Raw genomic sequence first — 22,037 nt, forward strand, 5'->3', positions numbered from 1 at the left:
TGGGATGGTGTTCTCGGCCGATGGTAAGCCCGTTCATCCTGCCGGCGCTGTTCGTGGTGCTGAATCCATTCTCTTGCTGCACTCCGTTTGCAGTGACTGTAGCCATCTTTCCTCAATGGGCCCGGCGGTCTGCTCTCTCTCTCTCTCTCTCTCTCTCTCTCTCTCTCTCCCTCACACACACACGCTCTCTCTCTCTCTCTCTCTCTCTCTCTCCTCGTTCTCCTTTCCTCTCTCTCTGTAGTCAACTGCACAGTGCACACTCCCCCCTCCTCCGTTATATCCTCCTCTCTCCCTGCTCCTCCTCCGGTTTTTCCCTCCTAACTCTCTCCTCTTCCCTTCCACCATCAGCCCTCTTCCTCTCTCTCTGTTCCACAATCCGCTTTATTTAGTTATTCATTTATTTATTATTATGATTCATACGTTTTCATGTTTTAACTACACACCCCACCACACCACCACCACCACACACACACCGTGACCCCCCACCCCCCCCCCCCCCCTCAACTCCTGCTTCTGACGTCAACTCGTACTCCCACGAACAGACCCCGCCCACCGCCTAATGTGCATAATGAGCGCCGCCCGGGCCAATGGGAGAGCAGGACGGCCGAGCGCCCCACAGCGCTCCACTCTACACAAATGTTTGTGTAGAGTGGAAATCTTGGGACATTTAAATAGTGCAAAGGCAGCATTTGTGCTACTCCTCCTGCCTGTGTTGGATTATTTACGCGTTTGAGCAACAGGGAAAATATGATAACAAACAAACAGGTGGATCTGATTTAAAAGTATTCTAAAGATCGTTCCCTGTGCTGTTATTCAAATGTAGTAAAATGAGTAAAATGTATTTTACTATTACTATTTTACTAAGGAGGCCTGTCCCCTTGACACTTCTAGTCGGTTTTTTCTCTTCTCTGAGGAAAAATAATTGCATTCACTGGCATACTGAGCAAAAAATGTTTAGAAAGAAAACCAGCAGGGCAGTAAGACCTAAGGACCAGTCATGAAAGACACTGCTGTGAAGCCTGGTAGAAATGTTTTCTACAGTAGTGGTTCTCAATTCTGGTCCTTGGAAGCCATGGCCCTCCTGACTTTAATTCAAACCATCTAACAGGGACTATTTTATACCTGGGATGCCAGGTGAACGCTATTAACTTCCCAGGAGCAAGAAAACCTGCAGAGCTGTAATACTCGAGGCGTGGGACCCGCTCTGTGAAACTCGGTTCAAATGGTCTGATGTACCGTATATCCTTCATGGTATAGTTAAGCACATGTCAAAACATAGCCAACACCAAATATCATACACGTGTAAATAACGTGTAGCTTTATCGTTACAACACGTGACAGTTGCCTCAAATCAATTAGAATCTGTAATGAAACACAATTATTTGATGTTAAACACATTAGACCATTGAGTCTAACAGGACAGATGATACATGTAAAGCCATAAAACAAAGAGATCCAGCTAATGGACAGTGGCCTCAGAGGGCTTGTGACAGAGGATTAGATTTAGGCTGTTGCTCAACAACAATTGAACAGCAGAATTTAATGTGGAGCCTGAACACAAACCCTCTTGTTAGAGGTTCCCCCCCTATGTCATCAGAGACGTATGCACCATGTCTCCATATTGGTTACAGGCATGTTCTTCGTTTATCTCCAACATATCAGAAAGAACTTTGTAAATCACTGGCTCTTATCAGATATCAGGCGTTTGTGGTTGGAAACCTCATCTGTCTTCCTGTAAAGTATGATTCAGAAAGAAAAATGGCAGCTCTGGTCAGGTGCTGGGATCAAAGGCATATTTGGGTGAATAATTAAAAAGATTGCAGCGTGCTGGAATACAACACATCGGCCTTCGGAGTATTGCACTCTTTAAGAACAAATGTTGGCCTCCTCCACTGCACGAAGACAACGTGAAGAAGTGCGGTGAAAAAGCAGGGTGAATAAAAGACTGTAGTTTGAGATGATGTCAGCTCAAATCTCCGGATTCGAAGCTGCTTTGTGTCGCTGTCCGTGGTGCTGAATCAACGTTGTCATTCAGAGACCGTGAAATAGATTGTTGGAGCTACAATTTTAACAGTACATGTTTGCACTACAGATTCTCCACGCCCTCTATCTCCAAAGCGGTCTGTCCTTTTCCTTCACACGGGAAACGTTGCATTCAATGCCACTCTCTACCGAATAATGTTGTTATTTATGCAAGTGAGCATGTGCGCTGCAAGTGTTCGCATGGTTTGTTCTGTACACAGTCTAATTAGTGCACGTGGGAATATAATATCAATACATGGGCAGTCCGGCTCTTACTTATCTGAATAATTATGCTCGATATGACGACATTTATGGGAATCATATCATGTATCAATAATCAGTTCCACAGTGTATGGTAAGTTTATTAAGAAGTGCATGTTACCATATTGAATAATACGATCTGCACTGTGCAAAAAATCCCCGAGCAAGACAGAGACTCTCTGACACCTCCAGAGGTGTTGTTCTGCTGCTGAGTCTGACCTTTAATCCCTTTGTGGAACCGAGCAAATGGAGAGAAAGTGTGTCTTCTGAAATCAACACATGATGCCAAAAAAGCACTGCACTGCACGTCTGTTATGGAAAATGCAATAACTAGACATGTTGAATCTCTGTTGGGTCAGAAATAATTGGCGAGTATGTCAATGTAATTAAATAGCTGTGATTATTTTGTTCGGTTTCCTTGTGCTAATTAGTAAAATAAGGCTGCCTCTGAGCATTTTCAGTATCTATCTATCTATCTATCTATCTATCTATCTATCTGTCTATCTATCTTTGTATCTATCTATATTTGTCATGAAAAAGTTAAGAAAAACACCGTCTCCCATGAGTCAATAATTGAATTGAATTCTTTTCCCTCTGCTAGCAATGCAAATTTGACATTTCAAGGGCTTTTCAGTGAGTTACTTAGTGATTATGTTATCAGAGGTGCATCCTTATCTATCATAAATAGACAACAGGTGGTCACCTTTTTTATAAGAATCTCTAACAGCGTGATAAGCACATACATTTGTAGGTGGTCACCCAAGTGGGAAGTGTCACGATGTACCCAACCAACCTTTTGGTCACTAGGTAGTAGAGAAGTCAGCTTTGATGGATTATGTGCTGTGTGCTTTGCAGCCTGTGTGTGTGTGTTTTTTTTTTTTTACCCCGATGTCTGTCAGCGCGAACAGTCTTTGGGGACAGTGGTGAGAGCAACTAACAGTAACATCTGGCACTGCACTGGCTTTGTTATGAATATTATTTATTTTCCATTTAATCATGTCTTTGTAGACAATCGAGGAAAAGAAATCCTTCTCTGAATGGGGATCAAAAACACAACGGGTCTCCCTTGTTAATACTATCAGGGCCATTCTTTTCCACAAAGACATAGCTAATTTAGCTTCATTCCTGCTTATTGGCTTTGTGATTTTTGTTTCCTTGTTTTTGTCATCTCTCTGCGGGATAGTTTGCCTGCACAGCTGTGAAGACTTGCAAACTGCCTGGCAGGAGGAAATGCAGGTACTGCATGATCTCTTCAATTATGCCCGTGTGTAAGCATCCTCTTTGTTTGAGCACAGGCAAGCGTATCAGAAAGGTTGACAGGGTTTTCTTCTTGTCTGTGCCAAGCTCAGCACCTGGATGGTTGCACAGTGCCCCTCTGCCGATTGCTCTCCTCTCAGACAAAAGAGCAGTCAGAATAGTTCCAGCTGTGTTAGTGAAGTGGGTATAAACTGAGCAAGAACCATGCAGAAGAATAGAAGTCCCTCAAGCATCTTGCACACCTAAGGACATGTTTTGCTCAAATTATATTCTTATTATTTTTGGACAGGAAGTGTTTTTGCCCATCAGCAATGAATGCGAATGTTCCCCTTGCTGAGCTAACTATACTTGGAATCAGGATGTAGTAAATGCATCAGCAAATTCATTTCCAGAAAAATTAAAATATTTCAACATTTCTAAACATTTCCCACAGTAGAGTTGCTATGTACAATTGCTATTTTCCAGCCATGAGAGAGTGTCATTTCTGCTTTTACTACCAAAATTATTCACACTGGTGTCAAGGTGACTTGTTGGAATGTCACAGACACACCACTTGAAACAGCCACCAAAAATATAGTCACTTGAAGGAGCTAAGTCAACGGCATAAGTCATGCATTGTGCATAACAGCTTGGTGTCATGCACAATTCCTTTATACTGTGTGTTCATTATCCCATTAAACTGGATATATGGAGTGGCCCAGGTGGAACATAGTCATGCATGAACATTTTTCACTGTCTGTTTTGTAGAGTGAGTCCAAAAGGGGAGCAACCATTGATATTCATGGCACAGTCAGTTTGAGGTGTGACAGTATTTTTTGTGACTCTATGAGTGTATATGGTAATACCAGAGCAGCCTCAAACCTCAACTGCAGTTTTTTGCCTGAGGGAGGGCTGCACTGCCCCCTCCACCCCCCCCCCCCTACCACACACACACACACACACACAAACACACACATACAGGCGCTACAAGATAAAGAACCGCTCGCTCAGAAGCCATAATTTTCTCTTAAAACACAATTTCTTGCCGGTTCATTTGCTTTTTGTGCTGTAGGGAAAATGCAGGAGTGATTGTTGGTCTAGCCAGAACAATGTTTTTGACAAATTAAGTTTGCTCATTTTTACTGTGAAAAGTTGGATTACATCTCTATTCCTCTGTTTTGTTCCTTTATGGGAGATGCTTGGTCTGTGCTGCTGTTGATGTATTGTTGAATGATAAACAGGCATCTTTCTGCATGTTTAAATTCACCAGTGACGCAAGGTAGGGGAATAAATGAGAGAAAAACAAATAAGAGGTCATGGAGACCACAGTGAGTCATCTGCTTTCTGGCAGCTAATGAATCCCAGAATACTCTCTCCGTAAGCCTCCCCTCGATATAGTCACACAGTTAAATACGCATTTTGCTTTTTTTGTTAGGTATTAACTGTGAATCAGTATTTCAAGTATCTTATGTGTGGACAGTGGGTTTCACTCAGCATCTACTGACAAAAGACGTTTGGTCAGGAGGTCATTTTATTAAATCTTCTAATTATAATGTAAAAAGAAAAGTACGTTTTGTAAGTTCTAAATTTCTAAATATGTGTTGCTCAAAGAAAGATTGCAAGTTGTTACTAAGACTACAAGTGTTGCTGATGTACCCAGTGAAATTGCAGCAGATTCTGCAATACCACTGAGTGGTTCATTGGTGTGAATAGCCAGCATTGCGTTTCTGTCAACCTACGTAGACTCCTCTTATATGGATACAATAATGTGTGTGGCTGTTTTAGTGCATTGTCTGTTACTGTGACACACACAACTTTTTAAAAACTTTTAAAATCACTGTACACATAACGTTGCTGTGTTGTAAAATGGCATTTGAACAAAAGCTTTTTATTTCATTTATCTCAAATAGAGATTCAGTCATTTGTAACTTCAGAAGAAGTCGCAATAATGCATCAGGGGTTTATTATTTCATTGTAGTGTAGTGTCCTTTTGATGTAAAATGTATCAAAGCTGTTTTCAAAGCCACTCAGAACTAGTACTGTTCCATGGCCTTACTTTGATAAATTGACCTAGTTATTTTATCTTGCTAATGTTTTAAAAAGTTTAACACAATACACTAATATGCGCACACACACACACACTGCACACAAAAAAAAGTGCTTGCGTGCACAGAAAGTTGAAACACGCTTTGGTACTAGAGAGACAGTTGAGAGACAATTACATTGCAGTTAACTAACAAAGACCATGCCTCAGCAGAAAGCAGTGCAAAGCTTTATTGCGATATGAATGGTGAGAGAAGCTGACTGGAGGTGATGAGGTCGGGGATGATGGAGTCTGTGGGGAGGGTGAGACTCAGGGTGCGGGCAACATCTCAGTTTGGAGGTTCCTCAGGAGAGATAGTTTGGAGAGAGTAAATTAACGGGAAATGGGAGGAGGAGATTTGTAAGAACTTGAAGAATTAAGAGTCAGTCTATGTTCTTTAACTTAAAAAAGTTAAATAAACGCCAGTGGAGCAAGCCGGTTTGGTCAGGAAGCAATCTGTGCCAAAGAAATGTGCGGACCGTGATCTGCTGTGGCGAGCCGCCTGGGTATAGTAAAAAGACATTAGAATTTATATACAGTATTACAAATGCCAGGGTCAAGAATAAAATCATTTCTCCACTGTGTTGCCAATTATTATGAAAAAGTCAGCACATAATACTTTTACAGATGTCACTGAATGTCAGTGATTTGAAAGACCTGATAATCCCTCTTACATAATAAATGCATCACTGTGGATCAGTCATGGATCACTGTGGATTATTGTTGGAGGTTTCTGAAAACTAAAGATATGTTTTCAACAAATTGGGGCACAGAATAAGCTCCAATCCTTCAGAAAGGTTTCGGCATGTGCTGATTAGGGAAATGTACAAGAGGTGCTGATGCTTGTGCAGATGTGAATCAACGAACAAAAATAATACAATAAAAGAAAGTAAAAAAGACTCCACATACAGTATGTATGTAGTTTACAGCATATATTATACAACACAGGACTGCTACTACAAATGTACCTGCTATAAATGACCTTTATTTGACTAAATGGAAATTAAAAAATGTCTTTTTATTATAGACCAGGCTAAGATGACATGACTACAGATTAAAAAAGTTATTGGTTTTTCAACAGCTGTAGTCATAAGTGCATTTCAAATGAACACCCTCTGAGCTTGTCATTACCAACAATAACATCAGTGCAATGTCATCAGTGTCTGAAAACATCAGAGTGAAATTGCTGTTTCAATTTGCAGTAGCATGGTTAGACAGACGTTTTTGTTTTTGTTTTTGTTGTTGTTGTTTTTGTATATATAAAATTAGAGCCAACTGAAATGTAGATGCGCCACAGTGTCCTTGGATTTCAGATCAACATACTTGTTTTTTTAATATTTAGCTAGGAAGGCCCCTGAAAGCATGGAAACCATTTACTTTATGGAAATTGGTATCAGTTAACTGTTCATAATCATCACGACATAACATATCCAATTGTGGGGGAGCGTGATTGAAAGATTAGCTTAGTTAAATGCTGTTAAAGAGTCTGCCCTTGTGATTTAAAAAAAATAAAAAAAGAGTAATGTCCTCACTAGCAGTAATACTTTTTATACTGAGTGAGACATAGACTGCAAATAAATACACAGGGATTTGTCTTAGTGACAGTGGTGTGCAGACATTGACAAAATATTACAAAAATTCACAGTGCATACCGAGACAACAACAGCACAAGGACAACTGGACTTTACACCCAGTGAAATTTAAAAGTGAAACTAAACAAAATAAAAAAACTATGAAATATATACAACAAGTGTTGGATACAAATTTCAGGACATAGGGTCATGGTAAAGTAAAGCCATTTGAAAAGGAATCAAACTAAAATGACAGTATTGCAATTCCCTGAGTGTGAGTTGGTCAAAAAAAACTGCATTGGTGAAATACTGCCTACTCTGAAGCTGCCACATCTGTTAGGTAGCTTAAATACAGAAGCAGTGATGATGACAAACATGGGCAGTTGATAAGTTAGACCATCATGCGTAGTCAGTGATTGTGCAAAGTCAACGCAAAGTCAACACCCAGACACAACAGCACACACAGAGAGCTGCATGTATTAAAGTAGAAGAAAGAAAAGAAAATCTGTAGAGCTCCGTCTGGGTCATTTATGAAACTTCTCTTGACTCAGCAAATATGAAAATGCTAATTTAGAAACTTGTGAATTGATGTGATCAGGATGGGGAACACACTCCCTGCTTCTTGCCAGTAACAAACACACCACAAAGCTCACACAGCTCTATTGTGTCTGTTGTCGGGATTGGTGCCATGCCTTGCACCAACAACTTGCACTCTGTTTCCATCAGATGTGACACACCGTCTGGCACCGGAGCCAGTCAAACCTTGTTAGTTGTTTAGCCTCTGTTCACAAAGCCTGGGTATTTTGTCATGCTGGATTGTGTTTATCTCAAATGCAGTGGGGACTGTTTGGTCTAGGACTGTAGTTTTTTGTCTGTAGGCTACTTTGAGAATCCAAGGTGAGCTGATCAGGAGTTCCTTTCAGCAGCACCAGAAACACACATTGGTAATGGGCAATCTTTGTGGCACCACAGAATAGTCATTATAGTCTATTTTTACTTTGTCAAAAGCCCGGCAGGATCAGCGATGTGGCATTTGAAGCTCACGCCATTGACTCACAAACAGCGCTGCTTCACAGAGCCTACGCAACTAGCTCACAAGCTGTTCTGTCACACATGTTGCCTTCCATCACGCCACTTTGGAGGGACTGGAATAAAGTAACGTGTTCCCTGCTAAATCTATTTTTCATTAGCTTTTAGCACCGCATCGTGCGAGCTGTTTGATTTCAGCAATGCTGCCGTTGGAGCTGTGACTTTACACATCAAACCCCTTACATCTCCTCTCAATTCCTAAAACCTTTGGAGCTTCCCTTTTTGTATCTGAGTCCACGAATAGGAAACACGGAGTAGACACATGCAAACATGTAGTCCAAAGAGGTACTTTTCTAAAATATGTGCACTTTGTTTTCTCAGCTTCAATATAAATCTGTTGGTGGAACATAAGCACGGATGCAATTTTAAGAATAATAGGAAGTATTGGGGTAAAGAATGGTGACAACACAAAGTCACATGTTATTTTCACCTTTTCTGCACCTTTAACTGTCTTTGCTGCTTTGCTAGTGCTGAATCCTTTTCAATTTTCCCACTGGGGTACAAATGTTGAAGGTACACATGAGTGGCTGTATTAGTGTGTGTGTGTGTGTGTGTGTGTGTTTGTGTACACACCAGCTTGAGTACTGTATGTGGCAGACTCAAAGCCCCACCTCTCTTAAGATGTCTGAGGACCTCAGGGGCTCAATATAATATTGTTTTTTTTTTTTCTACTTATTTTCTAAGAATGTTCCATTCCCAGTAGTGTGCTTGTATCCAATATAATGCTGTTTATTGAGCTGGAAGGACAGAATATGTTTGTTTTGCAGTCTAAAGCATGTATTTTGTGTCTCCAAGCACTCAAGGTTGTACAGTGAATACCGTATAACGGCACTGACACCGAGTACAAATAAAGATGCAACTGCTCGATGTTTCAGTCCATAAACTTTTTATATTTTACTCTTTATGAAACATTTTCATTTTCATGCTGTAACCATGATGATGACTAAAAGAGCAAAAACACGTTCCGTATTATTTAACTTTCAGTGTGTCACGAGTGCATGTATTGCTTATTATTATTATTACGGCCCTCCTATTCAGGCACCTTGCTAGAACAGCAAATTAGACAAATTGTTCTACTGAGTGTTTGATAAAATGATCAGCTAATATTGACTTTAGGCTAAAACCATATTAGAAATAGCAATTAGTTAGAGTTACAGTATGTTTCCCTTGAGTGGGAGCCCTTCACATTGTTATTTTGAGGAGCAAGCTACCTGTAAACTGCAATGTGCTTCATATTCATTCACAGACACTGTGGCCTCCTTGAACTTTTGCAATTCACATGAATTACCTGTTTGTCCACTCAAAGAGGTGAGAAACAAGTAAGATTGACCCCAAGAGGTGTTTTCGTATTTTATTTACCCATGGTAGTTTACAGTATTTACTACAGAATGTCGGTTGTTAATAGGTGAAAGAGTAAAGTGGACATATGCTCCAAAAAGAAAAAATATGTGAAGTCGTAGTTTTTGGATAAATTACCTTTTTCACAGGATGTTCTAAAAGTTTTAAATCTCAAAATGGGAATTATAATAATTGGCTGCTTCAACACCACGATTAATGTCCACTGACGTGATGTAATATTTCACATAAAATTCATGTAACTTCTTTTGCTATCTAGTTGTGTACTTGCAGACTTACTTCAAAGACATTAGGTAAAACCGTCAACCAGTAAGCCAGATTGCATCCATTGTTCGCCTCTGATGGATCATTTGCAACAATCCAGAGATAAATCTGCTTTCTATTTTTGGGCTCTGACAACCTCTACCTGTATCCCGCCGCCTGCTAGCCCCCACCCAGACAGTGACTGGCCTAATGTCTGGTCGCAGTGGCTTCCTTGAAGCACTCCTGCAAGTTAATAAATTCTGGGCCATCTGTTTCCATACAACCCCTTTCCATTACCAGGTGCCCCCCCCTCCCTGGACCTCTATCTAATTAACTTTCCTCTCTCTGCCTCTCTTTGTGCCCACATTTAAACTGGGAAAAGAGAGGTAGCAAGAGAGAGAGAGAGACAGAGAAAGTGAAAGAGGGGAAAGGTAAATTTGTTTAACCTGATGTTTTGAGGCAAAGTAAACAGTGCTGTAACCTAGTTAGCCGCAATGCTTTTTTATGCGATTTAGCAAAGGTTTTATTAATAACCATGTGAGTTTGAAGGGTACTTAACCATGCAATAAAGAGATGGGGCATTGAGTGCCACTGTTCTGCCTTCTCTATGGAGAGGAACACTAATTGCTAGTCGGGAATCTAATGAAAACCCTCCAAACAAATAACAAAGCAGACAGTGAAGAGTGTATGAAGGAGAACAAAGGGAGGAGAGCAATGCAAGGGAGAGAATGTATGAAATAATTATAATAATAAACACTGCTGGTATAGCTGTTAAAGGCAGTTAATGCTTCACAGACAGTGAGGCAACAGTAATTCAAATTCACAAGGAGAAACAATAAAAACGCCAGCCATGAACTGAAAAAGGTATTAGAGATCAATAAAAAAAAGTATTTATTGTACGAATAAGGTCGGTAAAGACAAATAATAGAAAAAGCCTTTCTGTGAAACATGTTTTAAGAAGAGCTTCAAAAGCTGATCCGAAAGGACACGAAATGGTCTCATTTCATCACTGGATGGCTTTTTATCAAATAAACATGAGCAATATGTTGTGCTCTCACAGAATTTGCGTCTTTTCTTTGGATGAATGCTGTTGTTTAGAACAGATATAGCTGCGGGAAGAAAAACAGCTCTCTGTTGCTGAAAAGACCAGCGATGCCCACAGCATACAATGCTTTTAACTACTTTTTGCTCTCACAATCTAACTGAAAGCATCAACCATCAAGGCTATTAGGGTGCCAGAGTGCCCCTGTGGTTTTGCCATTAGCCTGTAATATATTGGCGACAACATGCCACAACGGCGCTACAGTATCAACATACATGCACGGAGGAAAAATGTGGCACATAAGTAGCAGAGCCAAAAGAGCACAATACTCCGCACAAGGTTAGGATTCCCCATCGTGGAGGAAGTTATGTGTCTACATTAAGCTGTAATGTTCTTGGAGAAGATGATGCCACTTTTTACGGCAAGGCTGTTGACTATTCATGAAAATCATGAAGGTGGCTGTAGAAGATTAGATTCCTGCTGTTGCAGAAAACCCTCGTAAGTCCAACTAGTAATTTTCATGTTTCAACCTGAGCTGGAGGATTATGAGGTTCTTTATAGGTTGCGCCAGCTGTGTGACCCCCAAGGACCACAAAATCTATTCATAAACTACAATAAGAATGCATGGTTGTCATTATGAAAATAAGGCAGCTTTTCAAAGATACAAGGTTTCTACCCAGTGGCAGCGATATATTTCTGACACATGTTTGAGGCATTTCCATTTGCATGAATCCTATGCATATTACATTGCTCCGACCTGTTGGCTACCATGGGAACTGTCATCATCGGTTGCAGGCAATAAGAGTAAGTTACTGCTGCTTGTCATATGCCATCCTGCTTCTACCATAGTTTATGTGCATAGGACCATTGTCTTCTGGCCCAGGGGGCATTTTGTGTGTCTTAGATTTCAGCTTTATGACACCAGGAGCAGAGAATCTCCACCAATGCCAAGTGAACCAAAGTCTGGCACATGCAGGGATTCAGATTTCCAAATGGGTGTTTCACTCCTCTCCCCATCTGTGAGATGCAGAGTGAAATGCATGGCCTTCGTGTTGACAGAGTCAAAGAGGACTACACACAAACAAAAAGAAAGGCGAGTGACTGGGATGGTTTACAGCTCTGAGGAGCTCATCCGGAAGGGCATGTCCCTCATTACAGCTATTTGGAGAGAGGTCTCGTTATGCAGCACGCTCTCCTGTGCGTTCTCCACCTGCAGCAGGTCAGGGAGGGAGGGAGAAGTCTCTGACATGACCTCCAGTGAAGTGAGCATGTCGGGAACCGCTGGAGACTGGGGGCGGAACCAGTAGAGATAGGGAGAAACACATGCCTCGCAATCAGCCATGAAATGCAACCTGGCACCAATTGGACTGGGCCTGCAGGGAGTCTCAATAGACCCAAGTCTGCATAACAACAGGGAGGGAGGCACGGGTAGAGGGTGAGGTATGCAGGGGGTGTTGAGAGGGTTGTGGGTACGAGGTCATTCTACCTCACAGGGTGTTTTATTAATGTAATTAAACACGGGCGAGCTCCCTGGCTCTGCATCATAGCTGACCTCCACAGCAGAGGGAGGGAGGAAAAAGAGGAAGAGACAGACAGTGCATGAGAGGAAGGGGAGGAGAGGGAGGGAGCGTGCAGGAGAAAGAGGTGGGGATAACAAGGACATGAGATTGGCAGGATAAGGCAAGATGAAACAAGAGAGGACAGAGCTAAGCAAGAAGGATAAAAAGAGATAGATGCAGCAGGATGCTTGAGTTGGAGGGGAAGATGTGAATTTAGTCAGGGAATTAGTGGATGGGAAAGGGGGTCACACCAGGGCAAACAAAGGCCCCTGGGCCTGGTGCGAAATGTGAAGAATGTCATGTAATCATATTAGACACAGTTCACTGCTCTGTCTAAACACAGGCCTGCGCTCTCTCTCTCAGCATAATGATAATGTACAGTAGCTTTTCTCCCTGAATTTGAGCATAGCTTTTCATTTTTATTAAAGTGGTGTGCTTTATTCAGATTAGTTATCTTTTGTTTGTTTCTTATTAAATATACTCTAAAGGTTTGGACAGAAATATCAAATCCATGTAAATGACCCTTGAAAAGTTGACTTTGTATCTTAAGCATCTTAACAACTAGCTGATTGCAAAGTCACAAACCTGCTCTAGAGTCTTGTTATCAGTGAATAGAAAGTTCAAATATTGAAATTTGAGAAAAGAGTTGGCTTAGAATGTTTTTTGGGTTTGAAACGTGGGTTTTTTAGTCTGTTTCTTGATTCTGCATTTCTACATGTTCACTCTGTGATAACCATGAAGCTTTAACAATAACTTTTTATAATTTTATAGATAGATAGATTTAGAAATTCAACAGTCCCGACAATCTAGTTTGACACTCCACAGCAGTATTGGCAAAATGTTTAGTGGGCTGATTAACTAACTATATTGAACTATTTGAAAAACACAGCACTTCATTTGACATAAAAAGGGCACTGCATGTCATCGTAAAAACATCATTCCAACTGTATTGTACTGTAATGTATGATGGAGGAAACATCATGATTTGGGCCTGCTTTGCTCCATCAGCTTGCAGTGATTGAGGGCAAATGAATTCCCAAGTTATCAAAAGTTATGAATGAAGAAATAAAAGATTATATTTTTTTGTGTTATTATTTTAGGCACATTATATTTGTTAATATAATAATAATAATCTTGACTTAGATAAAGATCAGATCACATTTTATGAAAAATGAATGCAGAAAACCATGAAATTCTATTCACATACTTTTCTTGCCACCTTTATATATATATATGTGTGTGTGTATGTATTTATTTATTTATATATAAACTGTTACATATGCGAGTCAAATATAAGCCTTGTTCATCTTCATTCATGTCTCCATCTCTTCTGTGACTCTACTGCAAATGAACTCACAGTCCTGGTCTACAGTATACAGGTCAATAGAGAGACATATGCTACAGAATACAGACTAGGAGTCTCAAAGTCTGTGGGGCTGTATGGAAGGGTCGGAGAGAATTCACCACCATACATGTGACAGCTTGAAGTACACCCCATCACAATCCATTTCTCATCTCCATGGCCGGCATTAGACACCTTGTCACAATAATTACATTTCTCTGTATTAATTGATGACTTATAATGGAAATAAGAGCTGTCAGGGAATGTATCAAACTACAGCAACAATAATAGCGAAGGCAATAACCAAACAAATATCAAATGGACAAATGAGGGAGAGTATTAGACATGATTGATGAGGGGAGTAGACACAACCACACACACACACACACACACACAGTGTGCATGTGCTCTGGGACTTATGCTGCTGCGTATCTGACAGGCTTTGTCGCTCCCCATTAGGTCTCACGGACACAAGGTGTTCTTTACACACAGGCATTTATTAGACGCACTTTCAGCATGCCGTGAGAACTAAATAAAAGACACATACATACAAAAGACACTTCTTAAGGGATATAAAACACAAATAAATAGCACAATAAAATATAAAAAACACAAATTGCACTTAAACAATTACTTAAGATATGAAATGACATATTCAGTATTACAAACTTTAACCGAAACATTTGGCGTCATGTTAACATTTAGCAGCTTCAAATATAATATAAAACACAAAACAAAACGTACCTCATTGGCCGCATTATCTCACAGGGAGGAAAATAAACTTGGAACCGAACTTTTCAACATCAAAATCTTCACAAAAAAGTTGCGCAGTGCAGCGTGGCTCAGTACCCCATCTTCTAATTAAGAAGTTAATCCACGTGCAGTAGACGGTGCACCACAACAATTAACCTGAAGTTACCTTAACTATCGAACATTGGTTCCGCCTCGGCAAACTGCTATACACGTGTTATAAAAACTTGATATTAATAATATATGACTTTAAATTTCCTTCTTATATTCATACATTATATAAACATTCAACAAAACAATCACAGATACTTGAACAGGATAACTGATACTTGACAGCAGTTACACTCCCACCAAATCACTAGTGAAAATAAAAAATACAATATACAAATTATCTTAACTTGACTAAAGAACACTTAAACACGAAAACTATATTACTCAGCTTCCAGTAAGGTTACAGTCTTATGAATAGGCCTTTCCAAGTAAACAGGTTTAGTAACACGCTTCCCTTGCTCATCCAGTGCTCTGTCACTAATCAACAACTGAAGCTTTCTCACACATCCATCTTTACCAGGATATACTTCAGTGACCTTAGCCAACTTCCATTCATTTCGAGGTGCATTGACATCTTGCACAAGCACTATGTCATTGATCTTTGCATTTCTATGGCTTTTGTGCCATTTTTGTCTGTGTTGCTGGTTCAAGAGATATTCTTTCTTCCATCTAGACCAAAATTCATTGGCCAAGTATTGCACTTTCCTCCATCTTTTGCGAAGATAAAGGTCTTCCCTTACAAATTCTCCAGGTGGTGGCAAGACAATAGAAGATTTCATGGTCAGAAGGTGGTTAGGTGTAAGAGGTTGTGGTCCTGCTGGATCATTGAGCAGGTGTGCCGTTAAAGGTCTGCTGTTTATGATTGCCATAACCTCATAAAGGTAAGTTCGCAATGACGAACTATCAAGTTTGCGAGATGACTGATCCAGAATGGACATCAACACATTTCTTACTGTCCTGATTTGTCTTTCCCAAGCTCCACCCATGTGGCTTGCAGACGGAGTGTTCATGACGTCTTGCACCAACAAAGTTAGTACCCTGATCAGATCGAAGTTGTCGGACATTTCCTCTTAGAGCAATGAAAGCACGCAGAGCATTGATAAAAGCATCAGCTGTCATATCATCAAGCAACTCTATGTGCACTGCACTAGAACACAAGCAAGTGAATAACAGACCATATCGCTTCAACTCCTTTCTTCCCTCCTTGACGTAGAATGGGCCGAAACAGTCCATACCACAATAAGTAAAAGGAGGAGTTGTCTCCATGCGTTCCAATGGTAAGTCTGCCATTTTTTGTGTTTCTGTAGGTCTTCTGAACTTCCTACACTTAACACACTCATGAATGCAGGATGATACCGCATGACTGCCACCAAGTATCCAAATACCATTGGATCGTAGTTCGTTAAGAGTTATGCCACGACCTTGGTGCTGAACTCGTTGATGATAATGTTCAATCAGCAATCTTGATATGTGACTGGTCTTTGGCAAAATCACCGGATGTTTGATGTGTGGGTGCAAAGCAGCATGCTCCAGACGACCCCCCACTCTGAGGATGTCTTTCTCATCCAAAAAGGGATTCAGTCTGTAAAGTTTACTACTTTTGTCACTACACTTCATCTCACCCTTACATTTCAAACTCCTGATTTCCTCAGAGAAGAATGCACTTTGTACAATGCCTATGATTGTAAGTTCTGCATCTTTCCTCTCTTCAAGACTTGTGGCTTCATTGGTTTTTGAAGTCAAGCCCTTAAGCTGTTTGACACGTCGTACGAGTCTGGCAATGGCTTTGACTAATCTTGTCCAGTTGGAAAACTTTAGAAAGTGATTATTCAATGAATCTTCACTTGTCAAGGTCTTGTGTACACACGTCTTGCGAACTTCTGGGTCTTCAACAAAAATATCTCCCACCTTAATATCTCTGCTGGGAAGATCATCAAGCCAAAGAAAGGCTGGACCAGTAAACCAGTTGCATTTAGTAAGTTCTTTTGCTGTAAGACCTCCTGATGCGTGATCTGCAGAATTTTCTTCAGAGGTTACATATCTCCATTGACTTGGATTTGTGCTCTCTTTAATGCGCTGAACGCGGTTTGCCACCAACACATGGAATCTTTTCGCATCATTGTTGACATATCCTAGGACAACTTTAGAGTCTGTCCAAAAGAACTCTTGAGCCTCTATTTCTAGCTCCTTTCTGAGCAGATCACTTGTGCGAACAGCAACATCCGCTGCTGACAGCTCGAGTCTGGGTACTGTGGTAATCTTCAGGGGTTAAACCCTGGCCTTGCCCATGACTAAAGAACAGTGGATTTCTCCTGATGTACTAACTGCTCTCAGGTAAGTGCATTCACCATACCCTGCACTACTTGCGTCAGAAAAATGATGCAACTCATACCTCTGGACTTCCTTCCAACTTTCTGGAATGTAACATCGCTGAATCTTGACATCAGCTAGGTTATGCAGATCCAAGAGCCAGGCTTCCCATTTTGGCCGAAGATCCTCAGAGAGTGGTTCATCCCATCCGATCTTGTCTTGACACATCTGTTGAAGTATCTTCTTCCCGATCAGAATGAAAGGTGCTACAAAGCCAAGTGGGTCATAAATGGAGGCAACGGTAGATAAAACTCCCCTCCTTGTTAGTGGGTGTTCATTCACAATCACTCTGAACTGAAACTGATCTGCAACAACACACCAGCTGACCCCTAGAGCTCTTTCAATCTGTGTCTCACCTAAGGTCAAATCTTGGTTGCGTACCGTTTCTGCACAATCCTCCTTGGGAATTGACGCAAGCACTTTGTGGTGGTTGGAAATGAACTTGTGGATTCTCAGCTTTCCAGTGCTACAGAGCTCTCTTGCTTCGCTCACTAACTGAATCGCTTCTTCATCTGTTGAGACACTTATCAGACCATCGTCCACGTAAAAGTTCCTCTCAATCAGGCGGATGGATGCTTCGCTAAATCTACCCTGTCCTTGAGCAGCAATGAACCTCAACCCATAATTTGCACACCCCGGTGAAGAGGCTGCGCCAAACAGGTGAACTCTCATACGGTAGACTGATGGAGAAGATTGGAAGTCTCCATTATCGCACCAAAGAAACCTCAAATAATCTTGATCATCTGGGTTTACATGAAACTGGTGGAACATGCATTTAATATCACACATTATTGCTACTGGCCCCTTGCGGAACCGACAGAGCACACCTACCAAAGTACTTGTCAGCTCTGGCCCTGTAAGCAAATGATCATTCAATGACACTCCTTCAAACTTCGCTGAGCAATCAAACACAACCCGTATCTTCCCAGGTTTCTGTGGATGATATACCCCGTGGTGAGGAATGTACCAAGCAGGAGTCTTCCTGATCTCCTCTTCTGGAACTTTCTCTGCTTCTCTGCGAGTTATTATTCCATTCATGAAGGTTACATAGTCATTGTGATATTGTTTGTCTTTCTCAAATCTTTTTCTCAAACACATGAGACGGTGATGAGCACACTTCAGATTATCTGGAAGGCATGGTTTATTTCCTTTAAATGGCAATGGCATCTCACAGTGGTTATCTGCATTGATTCTCGTCCCTTTCTCCATTATCGATAGGAAACGTAGATCTTCTTGTGAAAGGTGAGCATCCTCTACATTCCTTTCAATGAAGTCGGACTCAAGTGCTCTTATCACTTGTGGTGGTGTGACCACTTCTCTGACTTGTGTGCGGCACATATATCGCACTTCATTTGTGATGACAACCACTGAGGTGTCACCTGCTTCACAACAATCCTGTGGCTGCCTCCAATTGCATCACCATAATCAATACAAGGATTGACATGACCGATTATGCTCCAGCCAAGGTCTGTTCTTTGAGCAAATGGTTCGTTGTCCTTACCTGCAACAACTTCTCTGGGTAGCAGGGCTTGTGAACAGTCATATCCTATAAGCAGGCCAACATCACAGTCTATTAACGGAGCCATCTCTTCAGCAAGGTGCTCCAAGTGAGGCCATGCTCTCGCTGTCTTTTGCGTAGGAATGTGACTTAGATTGACTGGAATAAACTCTCTGGAATAAGTTGTTGGAAGAGGAATTTTCTTTGAGGAGTAGAACCCTCTCACTTGTAGTCCCTTTAACCTTTGACTTGGAATGACTGTACTTTTGGATGATAATGTGGAGATTTTCAACTGCACAGGCTCTTTTGGTGCATTGAGCGTTTCTGCCTTTTCTTGTAATATGAACGTTGTGTGACTTTGATTATCCAACAGAGCATATACAAGGAGTTCATTCTCTGGGTTACTTGTGGTGGAAAGCCACACTGGGACAACTGTGGATGTGTATGTACCATTCAAATCTTGGACCACTCTATTAGATGTTACTTCATTTGATGCTTCGTTGCTTTGTTGAGACTGCTTGTTCCCACTGACCTTTCCTTTTCCTTCACATGATTCCTGCTGTCTGTTCGTTTCACCATCTGCTGTTCCTTCCTGACATCCCTTGTGGTTCTGTCTTCATGTAAGTATGTTGGATGCTTCCCCTTACATGTGTCGCAGATGCTCCTCTTCTCACAGCTCTTCGAATGATGTCCTGGTTTCAAGCATCCAAAACACAATTTGTTCTTCTGTGCAAACTTGATTCGTTCTGTGATCGACTTGTCCATGAACTTCCAACATGTGTGAATGCTATGTGATGGCTTCTCACAAAAAATACACCTTTTCTACTGAGCTGTTTACCAATACATGTGCACCAACACTTCGAGGTTTTGCTATCTTTGGTCTTTCCCCATCACTAGACTTAAGTACATGAAGTGAGGTTACTGGGTTACATGCTATCTTAGCTTCAAATGTAAGAAAGTCAACAAACTGCACAAAACTTGGAAACATGTGACTTGCTTCTTCAATCTCAACAGCCTTCCTATTCCATCTGGCTACCAACCAATCAGGAAGCTTTGCAAGGATTCTTTGGTTTTCACCACAGTCGTTCAAGATTTCAAGACCTTTGATCTGTGTCATTGCTGTGCAACAGCCACGAAGAAAGTCAACAAACTCTCTAAGTTCAAAACAATCTTTAGGTCCAATTTTTGGCCATGAAGATAGCATATCCCTAAAGGCCTTTGCAATCACGAAGGAGCTTCCATACCGTTCTTCCAGAATATTCCACGCAGCATGGTAGGCTGTGTCGGTACCTAACAGAAAATAACTCTCAATAGCTTTCTTTGCAGGACCCCCTACATACTTGCGAAGGTAGTAGACTTTCTCACTCGCTGGAATGTTCTTCTTGTCTATCAACATCTGAAAAGACATTTTCCAGTCTGTGTATCTTAGTGGATCTCCACTGAAAACAGCTGGTTCTGGTACTGGGAGACGACTTACATTGATAGACTCTGCTATGGCTTCAGCAAGTGCTGTAGTGTTATCTTCCTTATGAACATTGGTAGAAGACTCTTTCTTTATGGCAGGTTGAGGAATTATAGCAGGTTGAGCATGTGATATATGCTTTGGCTTATGTGCTGGAAGTCTACTTGGGATAGGAGCAGGTTTGACCTCTGCAAAGTGAGAGTCATGAAGTAACTCTGCTATCTCTTCATCTGAGCTCACTCCTGTCTCATAAACTTGCAAACGTGCCCTAGCTGCATTCATTCTTTTGACGGTCTCTAAGCGCTCTATCTGCCTGCGCTTCTCTTCTAGTGTCTTTTTTCTTGCAGCATTTTCTGATTCTTGCACTGCAATCCTCTGCCTGTCTTCCTCTTCAAGAATGTCAAGGCTTTGTTTCTCACATTCTATTTCTTGTAGGACCTTTAGAGCCTCTTGGGTGGCAGCTAACTCTGCTACTGCCTCTTGTTTAACTGCAGAAGACAAGTTAGAGTGTGTGGATCTTATACTACCATATCTTATGGACCTTGAATCTTTAGAGCTTGACCTGGACCTATGGGAAACTGCAGATGAAAACACTGAGCCAGTGTCTGCCCAGTGAACTTGTTCCTGAGAACCTTCCTTTCCTTCAAGACAGTTCCATGCATAGTCCAACAGTCGCCTTGAGACAGCATCACAGGTGTCTACTCTACGTCGTGTCTCCCCATCAGGGACACTTAGATGTCGTAGGTCGTCATAAGCATGTTTCACATCAGTTGAAGCACACTGAATCTTAGTTCTGAGGTTAAGTATAACATCAACAGAAGAAGAACTATCAAGCTCTTTCTTAGCCTGCTTGGCAAGAGCTTTCCATCTGTCATATGCAATGACAAAGCGATGCTTAAGTCCTTTGATTTTGCTATCATGCAGTTCTTGACCCTTTTCAGTAAGAGTTCTGGTTCTCTGACTTCTTCTTAATTCCTGCATAGCAACAGCTGTAGTTTCTATTTCTACATCAATCTTCTCTGATGGATGAACAGCATCTTCAATCTGATGCTGTGTCCCTTCAGCACAACTGTCTCTGTCTGAGTCTGCTTTCTTAGCTACACGCTCATGCTCAGCCATTCTAGTGTTGTTTGTATACACCTCTCTTGAGTTAATTACTTAACTTACCATTACAAGGGTAACTGAATAAACTACATTATGCTGCATCAAAACCTTAAGATAATCTAAGCAGTAACAACACTGTAATAATATAAATGAACTTGTTTCAACTGGAAATGGATGAACAGACACACAACTTAACACTTAACTAAATGAACAATCTCTATGTGTATACTGTTCTTAACTCTTAACACGTTGCAGATTTCTTCTTACTTGGGACTTATGTAAACTTAAACATGCACATAACACTAGACCTCTTATAGGAAGTAGAGTCCTTTAACCACTTGTAAACATTTAACTTGTTTTAAATGTTTCTTCTTATTGGCTTGACTCTCTTTCTCCCACTTGTTCAGGTAATCAGTGCTTGTACAGTCTTAACTGCTCGATGCTAGCATGCGTCGTATCTTGCTTGCAGCTTCATCTGCAGCCGGCGTTTATCGTCTGCATCCCTCGTGTCGAGCAGTCTGAGTTCTCACTGTCGCTCCCCATAAGGTCTCACGGACACAAGGTGTTCTTTACACACAGGCATTTATTAGACGCACTTTCAGCATGCCGTGAGAACTGAATAAAAGACACATACATACAAAAGACATTTCCTAAGGGATATAAAACACAAATAAATAGCACAATAAAATATAAAAAACACAAATTGCACTTAAACAATTACTTAAGATATGAAATGACATATTCAGTATTACAAACTTTAACCGAAACATTTGGCGTCATGTTAACATTTAGCAGCTTCAAATATAATATAAAACACAAAACAAAACGTACCTCATTGGCCGCATTATCTCACAGGGAGGAAAATAAACTTGGAACCGAACTTTTCAACATCAAAATCTTCACAAAAAAGTTGCGCAGTGCAGCGTGGCTCAGTACCCCATCTTCTAATTAAGAAGTTAATCCACGTGCAGTAGACGGTGCACCACAACAATTAACCT

General features: G+C 41.0%; 1 protein-coding gene and 1 long non-coding RNA gene across 2 annotated transcripts; both read right to left on the reverse strand.

Annotated features, from left to right (window-relative positions):
- Positions 1 to 14,282: 14,282 nt before the first annotated feature.
- LOC113148675 lies at positions 14,283 to 21,069 on the reverse strand. The gene is made up of 2 exons (XM_026340457.1): positions 14,549 to 21,069; positions 14,283 to 14,332 (listed from the first exon to the last, which is right to left on the reverse strand). Exon 1 carries the CDS (start codon positions 21,052 to 21,054, stop codon positions 19,276 to 19,278), a length of 1,779 nt encoding a protein of 592 aa, XP_026196242.1. The 5' UTR covers positions 21,055 to 21,069; the 3' UTR covers positions 14,283 to 14,332; positions 14,549 to 19,275.
- A 535-nt stretch (positions 21,070 to 21,604) lies between these two features.
- LOC113148681 lies at positions 21,605 to 21,947 on the reverse strand. The gene is made up of 2 exons (XR_003297453.1): positions 21,871 to 21,947; positions 21,605 to 21,654 (listed from the first exon to the last, which is right to left on the reverse strand). It is a non-coding gene; the product is annotated as an uncharacterized LOC113148681 (long non-coding RNA).
- Positions 21,948 to 22,037: the final 90 nt, after the last annotated feature.

The sequence above is a fragment of the Anabas testudineus genome, chromosome 22 (genome assembly GCF_900324465.2).
Source record: "Anabas testudineus chromosome 22, fAnaTes1.2, whole genome shotgun sequence".
Classification (NCBI taxonomy): Eukaryota; Metazoa; Chordata; class Actinopteri; order Anabantiformes; family Anabantidae; genus Anabas; species Anabas testudineus.